The sequence below is a fragment of the Misgurnus anguillicaudatus genome, chromosome 2 (genome assembly GCF_027580225.2).
Source record: "Misgurnus anguillicaudatus chromosome 2, ASM2758022v2, whole genome shotgun sequence".
Lineage (NCBI taxonomy): Eukaryota > Metazoa > Chordata > Actinopteri > Cypriniformes > Cobitidae > Misgurnus > Misgurnus anguillicaudatus.
Window position 1 is genome coordinate 41,881,725 of NC_073338.2, and position 16,602 is coordinate 41,898,326.

The following is a 16,602-nucleotide window of genomic DNA, read 5'->3' on the forward strand; positions in this document are numbered from 1 at the left end:
AACCAAAACAAAGTTGGATTGTTCTTTTTCACATTTTCTAAGTTGACAGAAGCACTTGGGACCCAATTATAGCACTAAAACATGCAAAGTCAGATTTTCACGCTATGACCCCTTTAAGCCAAAAAACACTGGGATATGTAAAGTTGGGGAATTTGATACAATGCACTAAGCAAACAAGGAAAAAAGCATTCTGGAATTCATCCCAAAAGAAACTCAGACCCTTATAAAAAAATTAAACCCCTTTATTGTTCTCAAATATAAAAGAAATACAAAAAGAAACACAGACAGCAATAGACACTCGGTACAGCTCAGTCTTTTGGTTAGGTACTGTACACAGTCTTGATCTCCGTTCCTAGTTCAAGTCGTTTTTGTCCGTCACCTCGGCGGGACTGTTATCAGAACCGCCCGGCGCCAGCAGAGTCCTGCGGTTGTAGTGGCCCTTCATGATGCCTGAGTTGTTGTTTTCATTAAGAATTTGTTTCTGTTTCTGGCGGTTGAGGGACTGTACCAGGCCGAGCACCACGGCGGCGAGCGAGTACTGGCCCGTGAGTTTTCGTGGTTGCAGGATGAGTGGGTTGGGCTGCACGCGGCCCAGCAGAAAATGAGTGCGGATCTTTCCTTCCTGCTCGCTGATGCCCTTCACGTAGATCTCACCGCGGTACTCGAAGGCAAAGCCACGCTCGTTCAGGATGCCGTAGGTCTCCTCCGGGAGCTGGATCTTCCCGCTGACACCCGTGCTGTCCATGCGGCTCGCCAGGTTTACAGTTTTCCCCCAAATATCGTACTGCGGCTTTTTAGCGCCGATCACTCCGGCCACCACAGAGCCATGTGCCATACCTGAGAGAGAGAGCGAGAGACACAGACAGAGAGAATAAGAGAGAGAGAGAGAGAAAAAGATCAAATTAATATAAAAGTTAAGTTCTGGAAGTAAAACTTTCTCGATTGTTTTTGTGATAATGTATAAAGGTACTGTAAAAACCATTTCCATTTCATTTATTTTAAGTTAATAACATTTGGATTTAAATGCCTGGGGAAAAAAGTGTCTGGTCACTGCTGTGCTATATTTATATTTAAATATTTGACTCTTACCAATTCTGAGTTGGAAGTTGTTAAACGAATGTTTGTTGATCTCCTGAATGCTCTCATTCAGAGCAATGGCGAAATCAGCCAGTGCACACAGATGCCCCCATTTGTCCTCGCATTGCTATGGAAACGCACACACATATAGAAAGATTAGTGCTTTTTTTTAAATTATAGGATGCCATCTCATAACAAGCCCTGATAATGCAGTAATACAGTTTCGTCTATATGCAGATGCATGCGATTTCATACTTGTTTTTCCGGAGACAATCCCGACACAGCCATGTACGTGCTGCCGATGGTTTTTATCTTCTCTATGTCTTGAAATCTCTCTTCGCCGAGGAGCTGTAGATAGAAAAGTTTAAAATATGAAAAGCCACATTAAAATTGTGTGATGAATGCATGTGAACCATTAATATTAACTGCATGTGTGTGTCTGTGTGTTAGTTGCATTCGGACCTCATCAAAATCTGCGATGATCTCGTTGAGCAGCCGCAAACACTCCACGCCCTGATTGTTCATCTCCGTCTGCGAGTAAAAATCGGCAAAGCCTGGGATGGAGGCAAACATGACTCCCACGGTGTCATATGACTGAGAGTAGAGCTCCTACAGACAGAAATAACGCATTAAAAACCTCTTTGAAACTCTAATAAAGTTGTGTCAAAGTGAGACATCCTAAAATTTCAGCTGAGTTTCCATCCATCTAACACTGAGATCAGCTTAAATTAAAACAACACACATGAACTGAGTTTAGTCAAACTTAAAGGTGACATAGAATGATTGAACGGGGTATTTATCCTTGTTCTGTGATCAGTCCCGGCGCCATGGGCGGGCTTTAGGGGGCCGGGCCCGCCCTGTGAGTCACTAGTCCCCGCCCTGGACGAACCTGCGGTCTCCCTTCACCTGTTCACCAGCTCCATGTTTTTATCAATAATAGGCCACTGTTATTAATTAAAAGTTATTGTTTTGTACATATATAACTCATGAATAAAAATAAAAATGTGTTTGGTTTAAAAAATATATATTTTAAACGAATTTGATTGGTTTGTCAGTAGTGAGCGCGGAAATGATTGGTTGTTTGCTAAGCGCGCCACCGCTTAATGTTAAGACACGATTGAGTGCTTCCTGCAGTGAGACTGACACGTTATGGTTCTGCTGTTATCTTTCACTATTTTCGCTGCTGAAACAACAAAAACAGTCAACATTGCGTCTAAAATGTAAGTGGCTTAATATTAATTACTTGTTTAGTGAACTGTCATTAAATCTATCACATTTTCAACCGTGATGTGATGCTGCTTAACTATATCATGTTATTAAAAAATCCACATTTTACCGCAGTATGTTTAACTCACTTTGTTAACACACTTTGTGTTTGCTGTGCTTATTTTTTTAACTTTGCGTTATTACATTATGCACTTTCGGTCGCCATTGATTAAAGGATGCAGAATCATTATCCTGTTTTGGTGATTGTTATTGGCGTTTTTAATCAGACTAGGCAACTTGTTCGGTCGAGCACGTTAAATTCTCTTTCACATGACCTTTTAAAAAATCCACTTGTCTCTGATATTAACCGGACACGCGTTGATGTCGAGCCCTGCAACGTGTTTTATTTGCGTTTAGATTGCTTCAGTAAGCTAGGTCCAATCTTTACGACTTCTCTGTTGTATTGCGTTAATGGAGAGGTATGTTAGTTATTCCTCGCTTTTTTGTCCATTTAATTCATAATTAATGATATTATGCATTGCAGTGACGTTGCTCTCATTTGTGCCCCCCCTAAAAAATGAAATGCCCGTCCGTGAATTTGTGTCTGGCGCCGGGTCTGTCTGTGATGTGACATGTAGACAAATTTTTTGTTTGTTTGGGTCTGTAATGCCTTAGAAGCTTCCTAAAAACCTCTCTCAGATAGCTCTATTAGGGTGGGGGATTTTAAACAAGTGGTTTTGCACCTATATGGCTCCACCTACTGGCTTAACTTGCAATCTCATTACTGATTGGCTGACTTTGCTGTCACTCAAAAAATGTAGCCAATTATTTTAAAGTGAAGGGGCAGTTAGATGCCTGTGATGTCATAAGCATCAGTTTTTCAGATTGGACTGTTTTTTGGCTGACATTTCTAAAAGAGGAATTTCTATGAGACTGAGATGTTTAGCATCTCTAACACTTTTTGTATGTTTGTGAATGCGAGTAGACTACCATTATTCAACAAAGACAATGTAAAAATGGTTTTTCATTCTCTGTCCCCTTTAAGCTATTTTCCAGCATGGTATTACAGTTTGGAGCATTTCTCAGTTTAGAAATTGATTTTTTCAAAACACTTTGTTCAGCCTCCACATCATCAAGTCAGCTGTGCACAACATACAGTAAAAGCAAATGCTTATTGTTTTGGACAAATTGCAAATGGTTTGGTACAATCATGCAGATGATTACGTACAATTGTCTTCTGTTTGCTACATTTCCAATTGCTTATGTCATTTTCATAGAAATAAATTATAGTGTTGAATAGTCTTACACCTCAAAACATTTAGGAATTAGTCCATACAATTACAAGTCATGTCATGCAAAATTGTTGTCCTAATCTGTTACTATAAGCATGCTTAGGTATTTTTGTGAACTGAACTGATAAATTGCTGTCAAGTGAATCTTGAAATTTTGATTTACAGAAAATTTGCCATTTCTTACAGTGCACAGTAAACCTTTCTACTTTTGTATTTTTTTATTTGTACTGTAAAATAAGATTTTTTCAATATCACTATTTGTTTACAGAAGAAAAGTAAAGATGTAAAAATGAATTTGTCCACAGTTCACAATAGAAAAAATTTACACAAATAATTGTGCACATTGACAACATGGCTAAACATTTGGACTGTCTTATTTATGAACAATGACACATGGACTTGCCATTTTAATGGGACTGACATGTTCACTGATGTAAAAATTGACTTTTGACAGATGAACTAATGATTTAAACAAGTTACAGGCTTTTGCTAGCCATCCAGAAGTGAAATAAAATTGAGCGGAAGTAAGAAATCTGACGTAGTCGGCTAGCTAGGCTTTTGCAGGACATCTATGATATTGTGGAGTTTGTAAGAATTGTTCTGAGAACTGCACGCCTTATTTTGCACATTTTATCAATGATTCAAGAAATGCCCCAAAATGACTGAGAAAAACTGTAATTTTGAACCTAAGTTGTATGTGTTGAGCTACAAGTACACTTCACTAGGAGGCAGTATTGCTTCACAGACTGGGATTGATTTCTAGAAGATGGCAGAACTGATGCATCTGATGAGGGGTTTTCAATAGCTGATGTCTTTATCATGAACAGTCATTTCCAATTAAGTTATATAGTATGTGTACTTTAGGGATAATGTTTAAAGATTTTGAATTTGGATTTTGAAAACCGGTGAATTAAATCTTTAAAGTATTCAGACTGACAATAGTATCATAGCAAGCAATTTTGCATTTGAAGACATATAATAGCAGTCCAAACACAGCAAAGGCATCTAGGCTAAAATAAAGGCTAAATCTGGGGTGTCAGTAAACATTTAATAGATGTCTAACCATAGCACCATAGCCCAAAAATAAATTAATTAAATAAATGAAACCAAATATGTAGTGGTGGGTTCCTCATAGCCAGACTATATATAGTCAGGTCTATACAGTTAACCTAGATGGTGAAATGACTGCTATTGCTGCTGGGTATGCTCATTTAAACACATTCAACTTTGTAAATGCAATATAATACGCCTTAAAATGACTACATTTCAGTTGTGGTGTGGATGATGGAAGACACAAATATGAACATAATCTTTTGAAACAGATTGAAAAGCAGTGCGGTTACTTTTAATAATTTATCATAATCTCAGTTATTTATCTTGTTAATTGTGCATCCTGGTGAATAACTGTAATAGATTTTTACAGAGGATAATTCAGTCTTTTCAGTCTTAACCGATATGCCTCACCGATGCTGTTAAGTGATTGTACATGTCGGAAGTCAAGACAAGGTACACAACAGGTATAGTTACACTTAATAAGTGTTAGTCACTGATAGAAATGACTGCAGTGCCCTTTAGAAGTAGGAGGTTTATGTGAGCAAGATGCTTGAGTGTGTGCATAAGAGAGAGATCATTTTCTCATAACAACAGAGAGTGACGTAAATTATTACACATAAATGCATGCAGGCACACACGCACGCGCGCGCATGCACGCAAACACACTCCGCGTCACCAGTTAAGCCATGCCTCAATACTCCACCTGATTATAAATGAATGGGATAATTAAAGCAACTTAATACATACACACACATATACACAGAGACTTAATGGATGCATTTTTTATCTGTGAGTTATACAACTGTATTATCGAGCCTCCCTATTGTCTGATTGACTGACAGCGGAACATTCCAAAAATAAACAGAGGAGTCACGTAAGGATAAGAGGGTGTACACATACAAAGATGGAAAAGAAAGAGAGAAAGTAGGAAAGACAGATAGATAGACAGACAGATAGGAAGGAATAAAGGAAGGAAGAAATAAAGACAGACAGACAGGCAGAAGGAAAGAAAAAAAGGACAGAGAGCAAAAAAGAACAAAGATAGACAGACAGACAGACAAGAAGGAAGGAAGGAAGGTAGGTGAAAAGAAGATAGACAGACCGGCGGAGGGAAAGAAAGAAAGACATATAGAAAAATAGATAGATAGACAGACAGACAGACAGGCAGGGATAGATAGATAGATAGATAGATAGATAGATAGATAGATAGATAGATAGATAGATAGATAGATAGATAGATAGATAGATAGATAGATAGATACGAATGAAGAAAGGAAGGAAGATAGAAAAAAGATATACAGGCAGACAGTCGGAATGAAGGAAGGAAGGAAAGAAAGAAAGAAAGAAAGAAAGAAAGAAAGAAAGAAAGAAAGAAAGAAAGGAAGGAAGACAGAAAGAAAGAAAGAAAGAAAAGGATGGACAGATGGACTGACAGACAGACAGACAGACAGATAAACAGACAGACAGGAAGGAAAGAAAGAAGGAAGGAAAAAAGGAAGAAAGAAAGAAAGAAAGGAAGGAAGGAAGAAAAAAAGAAAGAAGATAGGAAGACAGACAGGCGGTAGGAAAGAAAGAAAAAAGAAAGACAGACAGACAGACAGCAAGCAAAAAACATAGATAGATAGACAGGAAGGAAGGAAGGAAGAAGATAGACAAAGAGGCAGGCGTAAGAAAGAAAAAAGAAAGAAAGACAGACAGACAGCAAAAACATAGATAGATAGATAGACAGACAGACAGACAGGCGTAAGAAAGAAAGAACACAGACAGAAGAAAACAAGCAAAAAAGAAAGTAGACAGACAGACAGACAGAAAGAAAGAAAGAAAGAAAGAAAGAAAGAAAGAAAGAAAGAAAGAAAGAAGATAGGTAGACAGACATGCAGAAAGAAAGAAAAAAGAAAGAAAGACAGACAGACAGGCAGCAAAAACATAGACAGATAGACAGACAGACAGACAGACAGACAGACGTAAGAAAGAAAGAACACAGACAGAAAACAAGCAAAAAAGAAAGTAGACAGACAGACAGACAGACAGACAGACAGACAGACAGGAAGAAAGAAAGAAAAAAAAGAAAGAAAGAAGATAGGTAGACAGACATGCAGAAAGAAAGAAAGAAAAAAGAAAGACAGACAGACAGACAGCAAAAACATAGATAGATAGACAGACAGACAGACATACAGACAGGCGAAAGAAAGAAAGAACAAAGCCAGAAAACAAGCAAAAAAGAAAGTAGACAGACAGACAGACAGACAGGAAGGAAGAAAGAAAAAGAAAGAAAGAAGACATGGCAAAAACAAGCAAGAAGAAAGTAGTCAGACAGACAGGCAAAAGGTCTGATATATAGATAGATAGATAGATAGATAGATAGATAGATAGATAGATAGACAGACAGACAGACAGACAGACAGACAGACAGACAGACAGACATAACACAAAAACAAGCTAAAAAGAAAGTAGACAGACAGACAGACAGGTGAAAAAAAGAAAGAACACAAAAACAAGCTAAAAAGAAAGTAGACAGACAGACAGACAGACAGGTGGAAGAAAGAAAGAACACAAAAACAAGCTAAAAAGAAAGTAGACAGACAGACAGACAGGTGAAAAAAAGAAAGAACACAAAAACAAGCTAAAAGAAAGTAGACAGACAGACAGACAGGAAGAAAGAAATACGATAGACAGACAGACAGACAGACAGACAGAGAGGAAGAAAGAAAGAAAAAAGAAGACAAACAAACAGACAGACAGACAAACAGACAGACAGATAAACAGACAGACAGATAAGCGGAAAGAAAGAAAGAAAGAAAGAAAGAAAGAAAGAAAGAAGAGGCAGAAAACAAGCAAAAAAGTAGACAGACAGACATACAGACAGACAGACAGACGGACAGACAAAAGGTAAAAAGGAAGGAAGGAATGAAAAAAGAAAGAAAGAAATGAAGGAAGGAAGGAAAGGACAAGATAGACAGATAGACAGGCTGAAAGACAGAAAGAAATTAAAATAAATAAAAAAATAAATATAAAGATCTTTAAGTGTAACTGTAGTGTTCTTGTAGTTTAATTAGTAAATTATTGTTTTTGCAATGCAAAGGTTGTGGCTTCAGTGAACACACACTGATAGAAATGTATATGTTGAACGCTCTATAAGTCACTTTGTATAAAAGCATCTGCCAACTGCAAATGATTCAGAAACTCACCAAATCTGACAGTTTTCCTGATGGGAAGCTCCTCTGTCTTTTACAGCGTAAAATCTTTGACTGATCCAGAGTTACCTTGACTTCTTGTCCATATCTACTACCAGCTTATTTTTTCATATTTATTTCTTAGACTTTTCTAACAAAACGTACTTCATTTTAACTTTGTTCTGTAGATATTTTCAGTCTTACAGTGGCTGTTATCTACTTTATATTTCTGAACATTCGGTACATTTTAAAGAGTCCGTTGACTTATACAACGTTCAGAATTCAAACTGATGTACAGAACGTTGCTAAAGTCTGCCACCATTAGATTTGTTGTTTTTTGATATAGTGACCATATATTATTATTGTACACTTTCTTTATTATAATAAAACCAAAAAATACAGGAAAAGATATGCAGTATCAAAAACATAAGCTAAAGTATCAGTGTGAGCTTCCTTTACACTTAAGCAATAGCAGGAACCTGCAGGCTCAAATTAAATCCTAATTTCTAATCTAATGACTTCAGGACTATTATGCTGCGTTCACACCAACCGCAGTAGAGGCATCAAGCACTAGATTTCAATGTTAAGTCAATGGTGCGGCAAACACGCAATTAAAAAAATTAATCTTTGGCGGAAAAACGTGGCACGTTAACCAATCAGGAGCTTACTCTAGTAGTGACGTGATTACGTATAAGTGACGCAAGCGCAGTCACAGAAGCCCCTCGAATTTCCATGTGAATGTCTCGATGACTAGACGTTACATTAGTAATACGCTCGCTTATAATGTCGAGTCATAGCCGCAGCAAATTTGACTGCTTATGCTATCGTGTATTATGTTGTGCTATTTGTCGTTTTTCTGTGCTTTTACTGCTTCTATTAATGTAAAGCTGCTTTGAAACAATTAAGTATTGTGAAAAGCGCTATATAAATAAAATTGAACTGAATTGAATTGAATTGACTAGAATTTTCACAGAATGAAGCGAGTAAACTCATGCTGCGTACACACCAAACCAGGGTATTGTGTTACTCCCTCTAGATTACTTGCGGGATTTAAGTTCGTGTCATGTGAATTTTTCGCTCGAGCTCGAATATTTTCAACTTGTGCGAAGACGCGTTTGAGGCGAGTAGCGTGTGTTTTTGCGGTAAACGCACCGCCCATACCGCGTCATTCGCTTCGCCCCACGCAAAGATGCGTCTAATCGCGTCTTTGCATTTACTTTGTATGTAATCTACTCGCGCAAATCGTATGTTGAATTCGCGTCTGGTCTAAATCCACAGTCAAACTGTTCAATCGGCAAACTAGGTGAATTTGACGCCTCAAACGTGGCTGGTGTGAACCCATGGTTAGGTTCCCTTAAAAGAGTTTGAGATGTGCTTAATGCCAAGTAACACTAAATATTTACTTTTGCCTAAAGAAGCCATTTTATTTTTTATGTTCTGTTAGTATTTTAATAAAGCGAGCAAAAAATAAATATGGATGGTCATTAAAATTTTGCTAAAACAATACAGCTAGTTGTGTCCCAAAACGTTTGCATAAATCCGTACTAAGTGATAATGTTATTCTAGTACGGTATTACTAAATTGTGATTGATTGGTTGTTATAATCATCTGCCTGACATTCTTGCATACATTAAAGCAATTACAGCTGCCACTGAGTATGTGATTATTTCACTGCACTGGCATATGCTTCAGGAAATGCAAATCTTGTTTATCATATTATTGAATTAAATTTATATAACATTCTTAGCCTATTTATGTTGCACATTGTCCACAGCTAAGCTGCAACTGCTTCGGCGATGCAAAATGTTGATTGTCATGCCATGTCTAAGTTATATGCCATGTATATCCTTTCAGACTAAAGTGGAGAGACGTCCAGATCCATTCTGTCTCTTTACCTCATTGTCTCTGTCTTTCTCCAGGAAGTGGCGCGCGACATGGCTTGGAAGAATGTTGCGGAGCATGTTCTCGTTGTGTTCACGCAGCTCTCGCATCTCATTTATCTCTTCCTTCGCCTGTACACGCCACAGGAAGTCAAGACGAGCGGTATACTCAAGCTGAGAGAGGCAGAAAGAGACGAGAAAGACAGAAACAGAGAGGGAGAGATAATAATGTTAGTCAGAAAGAATTAAATGCAGCACAAAACAGATAAAGAAGAAAATCAAGAGACAAAGTAACTGAATGACATATTCAGACATATAACAGGTCAAAATACTAGGCAGTTAAATACCAACTACACACTCGGCAAACATAATCCAGACAGTGGAAAAGGACGGCAAACTAACACCCTGGCAACGGGAATCAACCAGGTGCACTTGTTTCTTACCGGTAAAAAGTTTTTATTTTATTATAAAATTAACACAATTTTATGGGAATTTGTAACTAATGTACAAGGTGACTATATCATATGAATTTGTAAGACCTCATTTGTTCATTTTACTCCGATCCATTTCGCTCCATTGATGCTGGGTTTAGGGGTGGAGGATCATTCTTTCTTTTTTCTAAGAATCTTACATTTATGTATGCTTGACAGAATCTCCATCTCTTCCATTAACCCACGAGATCATGTTGGTTAAAATACTGCCCCCTGCTTCAGTTTAATGCGCAAAGGCACAAGAAGTAACTTGCAGGTCGATTGCTATTATGAATACATTGCTCTGTATACTAGAATTGGACTGGGTCAAGGTTATTTTTTCACCTTCCTGTTTTTCAGCCACTTCAACATTTGCTCTGTACTTGCATAACATTACAAAGATTATTAAATGCTAAAAAACTGGCCAATCAGAATCAAGCATTCCAATGAGATGTGTAATAAAGCAATATAAAACAATGTTGCACTAAATATAGGTAGGTTTTATCAAAAATATAAAACTTTGCTAATATCTAAATACCAAAAAAGCTGAGAAAATTGCATTTTTGTAAAGGACTTATTAAAGGATCAGATTCAGAGGGATCATCACAACATATCCGGAGTTGATCTGTTTTTGGCTTTAGTGGATGTTATTGTGTTTTATAAGTTGGTTTATAGCGCCATCTGGTGGATAATAGCGGAAAAATGGATTTCCATAAAAACGTATCATTTGCAGGGAAGCGTTTTCTCTTAATTGACAAGATAACTCATAACTCGCCCTATTTTAACGATCTAAGCGCATTATCTAAAGCGCACGGCGCATGGTCTAAATGGGTATGTCCAATGCCACTTTTTCTAATTTGACGAGTGCTCGGTCAAAAAGGGTTGTCCATATTCTTCTAATGAGTAATGGGTGTGTTTTTGGCGTAACGTGCAATAAACTAATGAGAGTCTCAGCTCACATCCCCTTTAAAAGCCTGTTGCGCTGTCGCTAAGTCTAATCCCTATTTAGATGATGGACTTTGCAAACTGAAAAACTAAGCGGAGGAAGAAAACCATCCGTTTAAAAATAATGTTACAAATGTATTTTTTTTTTTCATTTTTATTGAAATTTAAATTTTTGGGATTAAAACCTTCAAAAGCCGTTTTCTTTCAGTCATAGAAGTAAAAATAGCAAGCTTTTAATTGCTGTAAATGTATTGATATCCTACATAATCATTGTAATCTCATAAAAGATTGCAAGAAAAGGTTTGTATTCTAAAAATACAAACAAGAGATAAAAAATTTACAAACGTGCGCAGAGCCGAAGCATTTCAGCATTTGGACAGCGCCATAGGATTTTTAAAAGCATTACTTAAAAATGTTTCTCATCTCACTATATCCACAGGTACAGAGTCATCATATACAATAAATCCGTGAGGTACAGCATTTAAAAAACATTTAAAAATAGATGCTTTGTTTAAAGCAAAGCATTTATTTACTTACCAGGCTACAGGTGAAGCAGCTCTTTACGCCTTCTAACGTCTCATAATCAGTCCTCATTTATGTCCAAGAGACTCAATAATAATCTTGTACATTTCAATTCTTCAATCTTTCATATTTAAAAGCGTTTTTGTGCTGCACATTTATGTATGTGATAAGTAAACCCGCATTGTCGTCCCGTTTATAGGCGCATATTACTAATGCGCTTTTTAAATAACTAAAAACATATTGCGCCATTGACTTTAGACTTTAGATCAGGTTTTTGTTGGTCAATGGCGTAGTCTATTTTAGTTGCCTCAAAATAGCAACGCGCCAACAATGCGCCTGAACACACCTCGTTTTGCTCATGGACGCAAAATTGGGCGCAAATGCATTTGCTATTTAAACAATGTGGCGCTAAACGTGAAAATTATCCTTGCGCCGGGTTGAAACTAGCAAAAGACACTTGCGTCGTGCATTGCGCCGGGTGTATGATAGAGCCCATGAAGTTCAACCAAAATATTTGTTGACGGCACCCAGTCAGTGGGTGCCATCAACTTTGTGGCTATCATCATGTATTAAAACATCTTCTTTTGTGTTCAACAGAGTAAAGAAACTCATACAGGTCAACATGAGGTTGAGTAAATGATGACAGAATTTTCATTTTTGGGTGAACTATATCTTCAACACGGACTCCTAGCTTTACCCCTAAAACAACATGTTTGAGGGCCGCTCTAATGTGTTGTTTCATTAATAACACAGAGATGGGTGGATTCTGGGACTACGCATTTAGTGTGTTGTCCCAGAATTAACACTAATGTGTTGTTTTTAACACATTCGTTCTAAGAGTGTATAATTGTCATCACCTATTTACCAATACACTGATTAATTTCTATCATACACCACTCATTAAGTATCCTGATTCACATCCTCGGTTATTTCATGACATTAACAGGAAGTAAATGAGTGTCGTTAAGGCTCGTGTCTGATGTCTCTGCTCAGATGAGAACATTTGCCTCCATCAGCTCTCTTTCAGACGGACGGCTCCAACAAGCTCTCTCACACTCTTAAAACGAATGTGTTAAAATAACATCTAATGTGTTGTCCTTAACTTGACACATCTCTGTGTTATTTTTGAAACTACACACTTTGTGTTAACACAAAACAATGTGTTAAAAATGAGCACATCCTTTCTTAGAGTGCATATTAAGCAGTAACACACGCTCATCCGCATGCATTAATATTCAGATTTAATTGGAACTCTTTCACAAAGGCGTTCAGATTGAAAAATTAATTCACTAACACCCAAGACATAATGTAAGTGTTTGTGCACGGGTGTGTGTCCGTAACAGTGTGAAAATATATTCATGTTTGTGTGTGTGTGTTTATGTGTGTATGCTCAGACTGAATATGGAGTGAAAGATGATTTTAGAAGAAGTAATTATGCAAGTGGTGCAGACAGCAGGGTACGATTGTCCGGCCCATTATTAAAAACACATCAACTAGACTAACCTCCATTAACCTTCACATAGAGACACAAACACGCACATACTTAAAAACAGTAGACGATTAAAGCAATTAAAACATACACTCCAACGATGCTGGGATGTTTCATTGTTGGATAAAATACAGTATGAAGAGATGTTTTCTTGTAAATTAGCATTTTTATATCAGGCTCTTATGTTTAGGTTCACTAATTTAACTTTATTAGTCAATAATTGAAATGCCTTATTTTTACAGATGTCCCTTTAGTTAAGTTTGCTATTTAACAAATTTCGCTGCAAAAACCTCCACTTAAAAAAAAAAACTAGACATAGTAAACACTTGCAAAATCACTAAAGATGCAACTAAAAACATTGCAAATGGTACAAATCACAGGGGGCGCTGTGATCCAGGTCACTGCCATATTCAAGTTGCATTTAGGTCTGAGGACTCACAAGGGAAACGGCCGTTTCGCATGGTGGCGTTCATCCAATTCATCAAAACAATTGCTAAAAAAATCTATCTGAATGACCTGAGGTTGGGATTAAGCGGCTTTAAACCTAAGGTATTTGATGAACATAACTACGTGCCGAGAGCATTTGGTTATTATCATTATCTCTTTTTGAAGGAGGTGGAGTTTAGTGGCTTTTGCATCTGAGTTCCCCATATGGACAAACCTTAATGGCTCATTATACTTCTTCGTAGGTCCTACGGCGTAGCCTCGACTTGTCGTTTTCTTATATACAGGTTGTCATATAATTAGAATATCATCAAAAAGTTTATTTATTTCACTAATTCCATTCAAAAAGTAAAACTTGTATATTATATCCATTCATTACACACATACTGATATCTTTTTCAAATGTTTATTTCTTTTAATTTTGTTGATTATAACTGACAACTAAGGAAAATTCCAAAATCAGTATCTCATAAATTTGAATATTGTGAAAAGGTTCAACATTAAAGAAACAGTATAGTTCTGTGGGCTACACAATCATGGGGAAGACTGGTGACTTGACAGTTGCCCAAAAGACAAGGAGGTCACCGCAAAAGGTCATTGCAAAAGAGGCTGGGTGATCACATAGCTCTGTGTCCAAGCACATTAATATAGAGGCGAAGGGAAGGAAAGGATGTGGTAGAAAAAAGTGTACACGCAATAGGGAAAACTGCACCCTGGAGAGGATTGTGAAACAAAACCCATTCAAAAATGTGGGGGAGATTCACAAAGAGTGGACTGCAGCAGGTGTCAGTGCATTTTGAGTTAAATTACTCCTCAATTTGGCCCATTTTTGTTCTTACCATCCAAGTGAAAATGCCTATGAAGAAATGCAACGCAGATTTTACCTGACGGGAGAGGTAGTGTGGAAGCGTTGTTAAAAGTTTGGTGAGGTGCGTGTCAGGCTACACAGAGCTACGCATAGCCTATGCATAACTTATAAATTGCACTTAAAGGTACAGTGTGTAATTTTTAGAAGGATCTCTTGACAGAAATGCAAAATAATATACAAAACTATATTCTCAGGGGTGTATAAAGACCTTTCATAATGAACCGTTATATGTTAATTACCTTGGAATGAGACCTTTTTATCTACATACACAGGGTCCCCTTACATGGAAGCCGCCATTTTGTGCCGCCATGTTTCTACAGAAGCCCTTAACGGAAAAACATATTTACTAAGTTGTCTCCGACAATGACATGTTTGTCCAGTGGCGGCTACTGTCGCTTCTCTATGTGTTTCAAAAGTGAGGGGTGAGCAGTGGACTGAGCTGTTGGTTGCAATTCACAACCTCACCACTAGATGCCGCTAAAATTTACACACTGCACCTTTAACAGTTGGGTTTAAATGAACCTTCTGGGTTGTTTCAACTCAAAATTCTGAGTTTTTTCAATCTACTGTATGGTTGGGTCAAATATGTGCCATTTATGTGATAAAAAAAACATCTTTTATAACCTTAAGAACGATTAGTAAAAAATATAACCTTAATATGTTTAATATCGCCTGAATAAGGCCATGTCAAACACTGAAAATAAAGTGAAATAAAACTTTTATGCTCCTGATCTCATTATTAGATTATGAGACTTTACCCTGGATTCGACAGGCCGGGTCACATGAACCATCCACTGGGATGGTCCATATTTTTCCCAACAATGGGTTTTGAGTGCATCAACTTTCGACAAAAGCAAATGACATTAAAATATAAAAAATTGCAAAAATAATGTTTTATAAGAATTAGTTATATTGAGAGTTTTGGTTTAGGTTTGCTTCTGTCTTTTGATTTCTGTCAGGTTTACAGAATGCTTGTTTGTTCACGATGCACGCACACGCACGCTCCCAAAGATGAACATAAATAAGCAATGATCAAATCACTGTCCCACACACAGGGCAAATCACAAACTATAGGCCAAGCAGAGCCACTGGCGCCATCCACCCAAATGACACACAGTTGCCATGGTTATTAGGGAGGGGGGTCAGAGTTTATATCTGGAAAGTGATTGAATACGCATATAACGCATGGCACAAACTGAAAAGCGAAGCTTTTTGGTCACATGTGAGAAAAAGCCTTAAGCTTTTATCAATGCTATGTCAACACCTACACGAACCCAGCGGCCCATTTCTCTCCGTCTCAAATCGGCCCTCTTTCCCTGATCTACGACATCAAAGGCAACAATCAGCAGAGTGAACTTAAAAAGCTTCGTGCAACATGGAGTGCGTCAGAGAGCAATGCTTTTATATTTGGATGGTGAGACCTTATAAATGGCCAATACCTTTCCTCCGTTTCTTAGAAACGTGACATTAACAGTAACTGAACGTACCCTGAACCCCTGTCAGGTTCGTGTGTGTGTGTGTGTGTGTGTGTGTTACCTGTTGGCCGTGGTAGAAGACGGCTAAAAGGAACATTGCCATAAGAAGCAGAGATGTTTCCTTGGTTCCCAGGAAGCTTTTGCTGTAACCAGGGAGATGAGAAAGAGAGTCACGAGTTTATAGAGTTCACGTCTGCCAAACGTGTGTCATCATAAACTTGATTCTATAATCAAAGCATGCAGTGTATTTTAAACATTTATAATAAGAAGAGACACATGCTTCTTAAACATTAGCTCATTAAAGAATAAAGGCTGACTCAGGATTTGAGTTATGGTGCTGGGCTATATTTAATTTTTTCTGCTCGGGTGAGTACCTCTGATTCAGTGCCAGCGTGTCATAACGGATGAATAACGGCGTGTAAAGCGCTTCGGTCAGCACAGCGTAGATGGCGATCATGATCAACAGAATGGCCAGTTTGAGAATCGAGTTTAGTCTGAGGAACACCGCGCAGGTCACCATTGCCAACACTCCGGTGAACACGAAATACTGTTGAATAAACGACCAAAGCGACAATAAACACCACACCAACAAAACACAGACCCCATCACTGAAGCATAGTAAGTAAATATACAGTATGTGTGATCAGAATTTCTAGTACTTGTACACACAATGTCCCATAGGAAGGTATTAAAAAAAACACGTTTTTA

The 16,602-nt window shown here is 37.7% G+C and overlaps 1 protein-coding gene across 4 annotated transcripts in view; it reads right to left on the reverse strand.

Moving 5' to 3' along the window:
* Positions 1 to 207: 207 nt before the first annotated feature.
* The window catches only part of adcy8 (adenylate cyclase 8 (brain)), a 90,684-nt gene continuing 74,289 nt past the window's right edge, over positions 208 to 16,602 (reverse strand). For 2 of the 4 annotated variants that reach the window (XM_055203263.2, XM_055203262.2), the window contains 7 exons: positions 16,269 to 16,441; positions 15,956 to 16,037; positions 9,697 to 9,855; positions 1,540 to 1,686; positions 1,333 to 1,425; positions 1,090 to 1,204; positions 208 to 837 (listed from right to left, as the gene is read on the reverse strand). In XM_055203263.2, the coding sequence (XP_055059238.2) occupies positions 353 to 837; positions 1,090 to 1,204; positions 1,333 to 1,425; positions 1,540 to 1,686; positions 9,697 to 9,855; positions 15,956 to 16,037; positions 16,269 to 16,441 (1,254 nt within the window). In that variant the 3' untranslated portion in view covers positions 208 to 352. The remainder of the gene's footprint in view (positions 838 to 1,089; positions 1,205 to 1,332; positions 1,426 to 1,539; positions 1,687 to 9,696; positions 9,856 to 15,955; positions 16,038 to 16,268; positions 16,442 to 16,602) is intronic. The other 2 variants (XM_073855533.1, XM_055203264.2) reach the window with 1 other exon arrangement.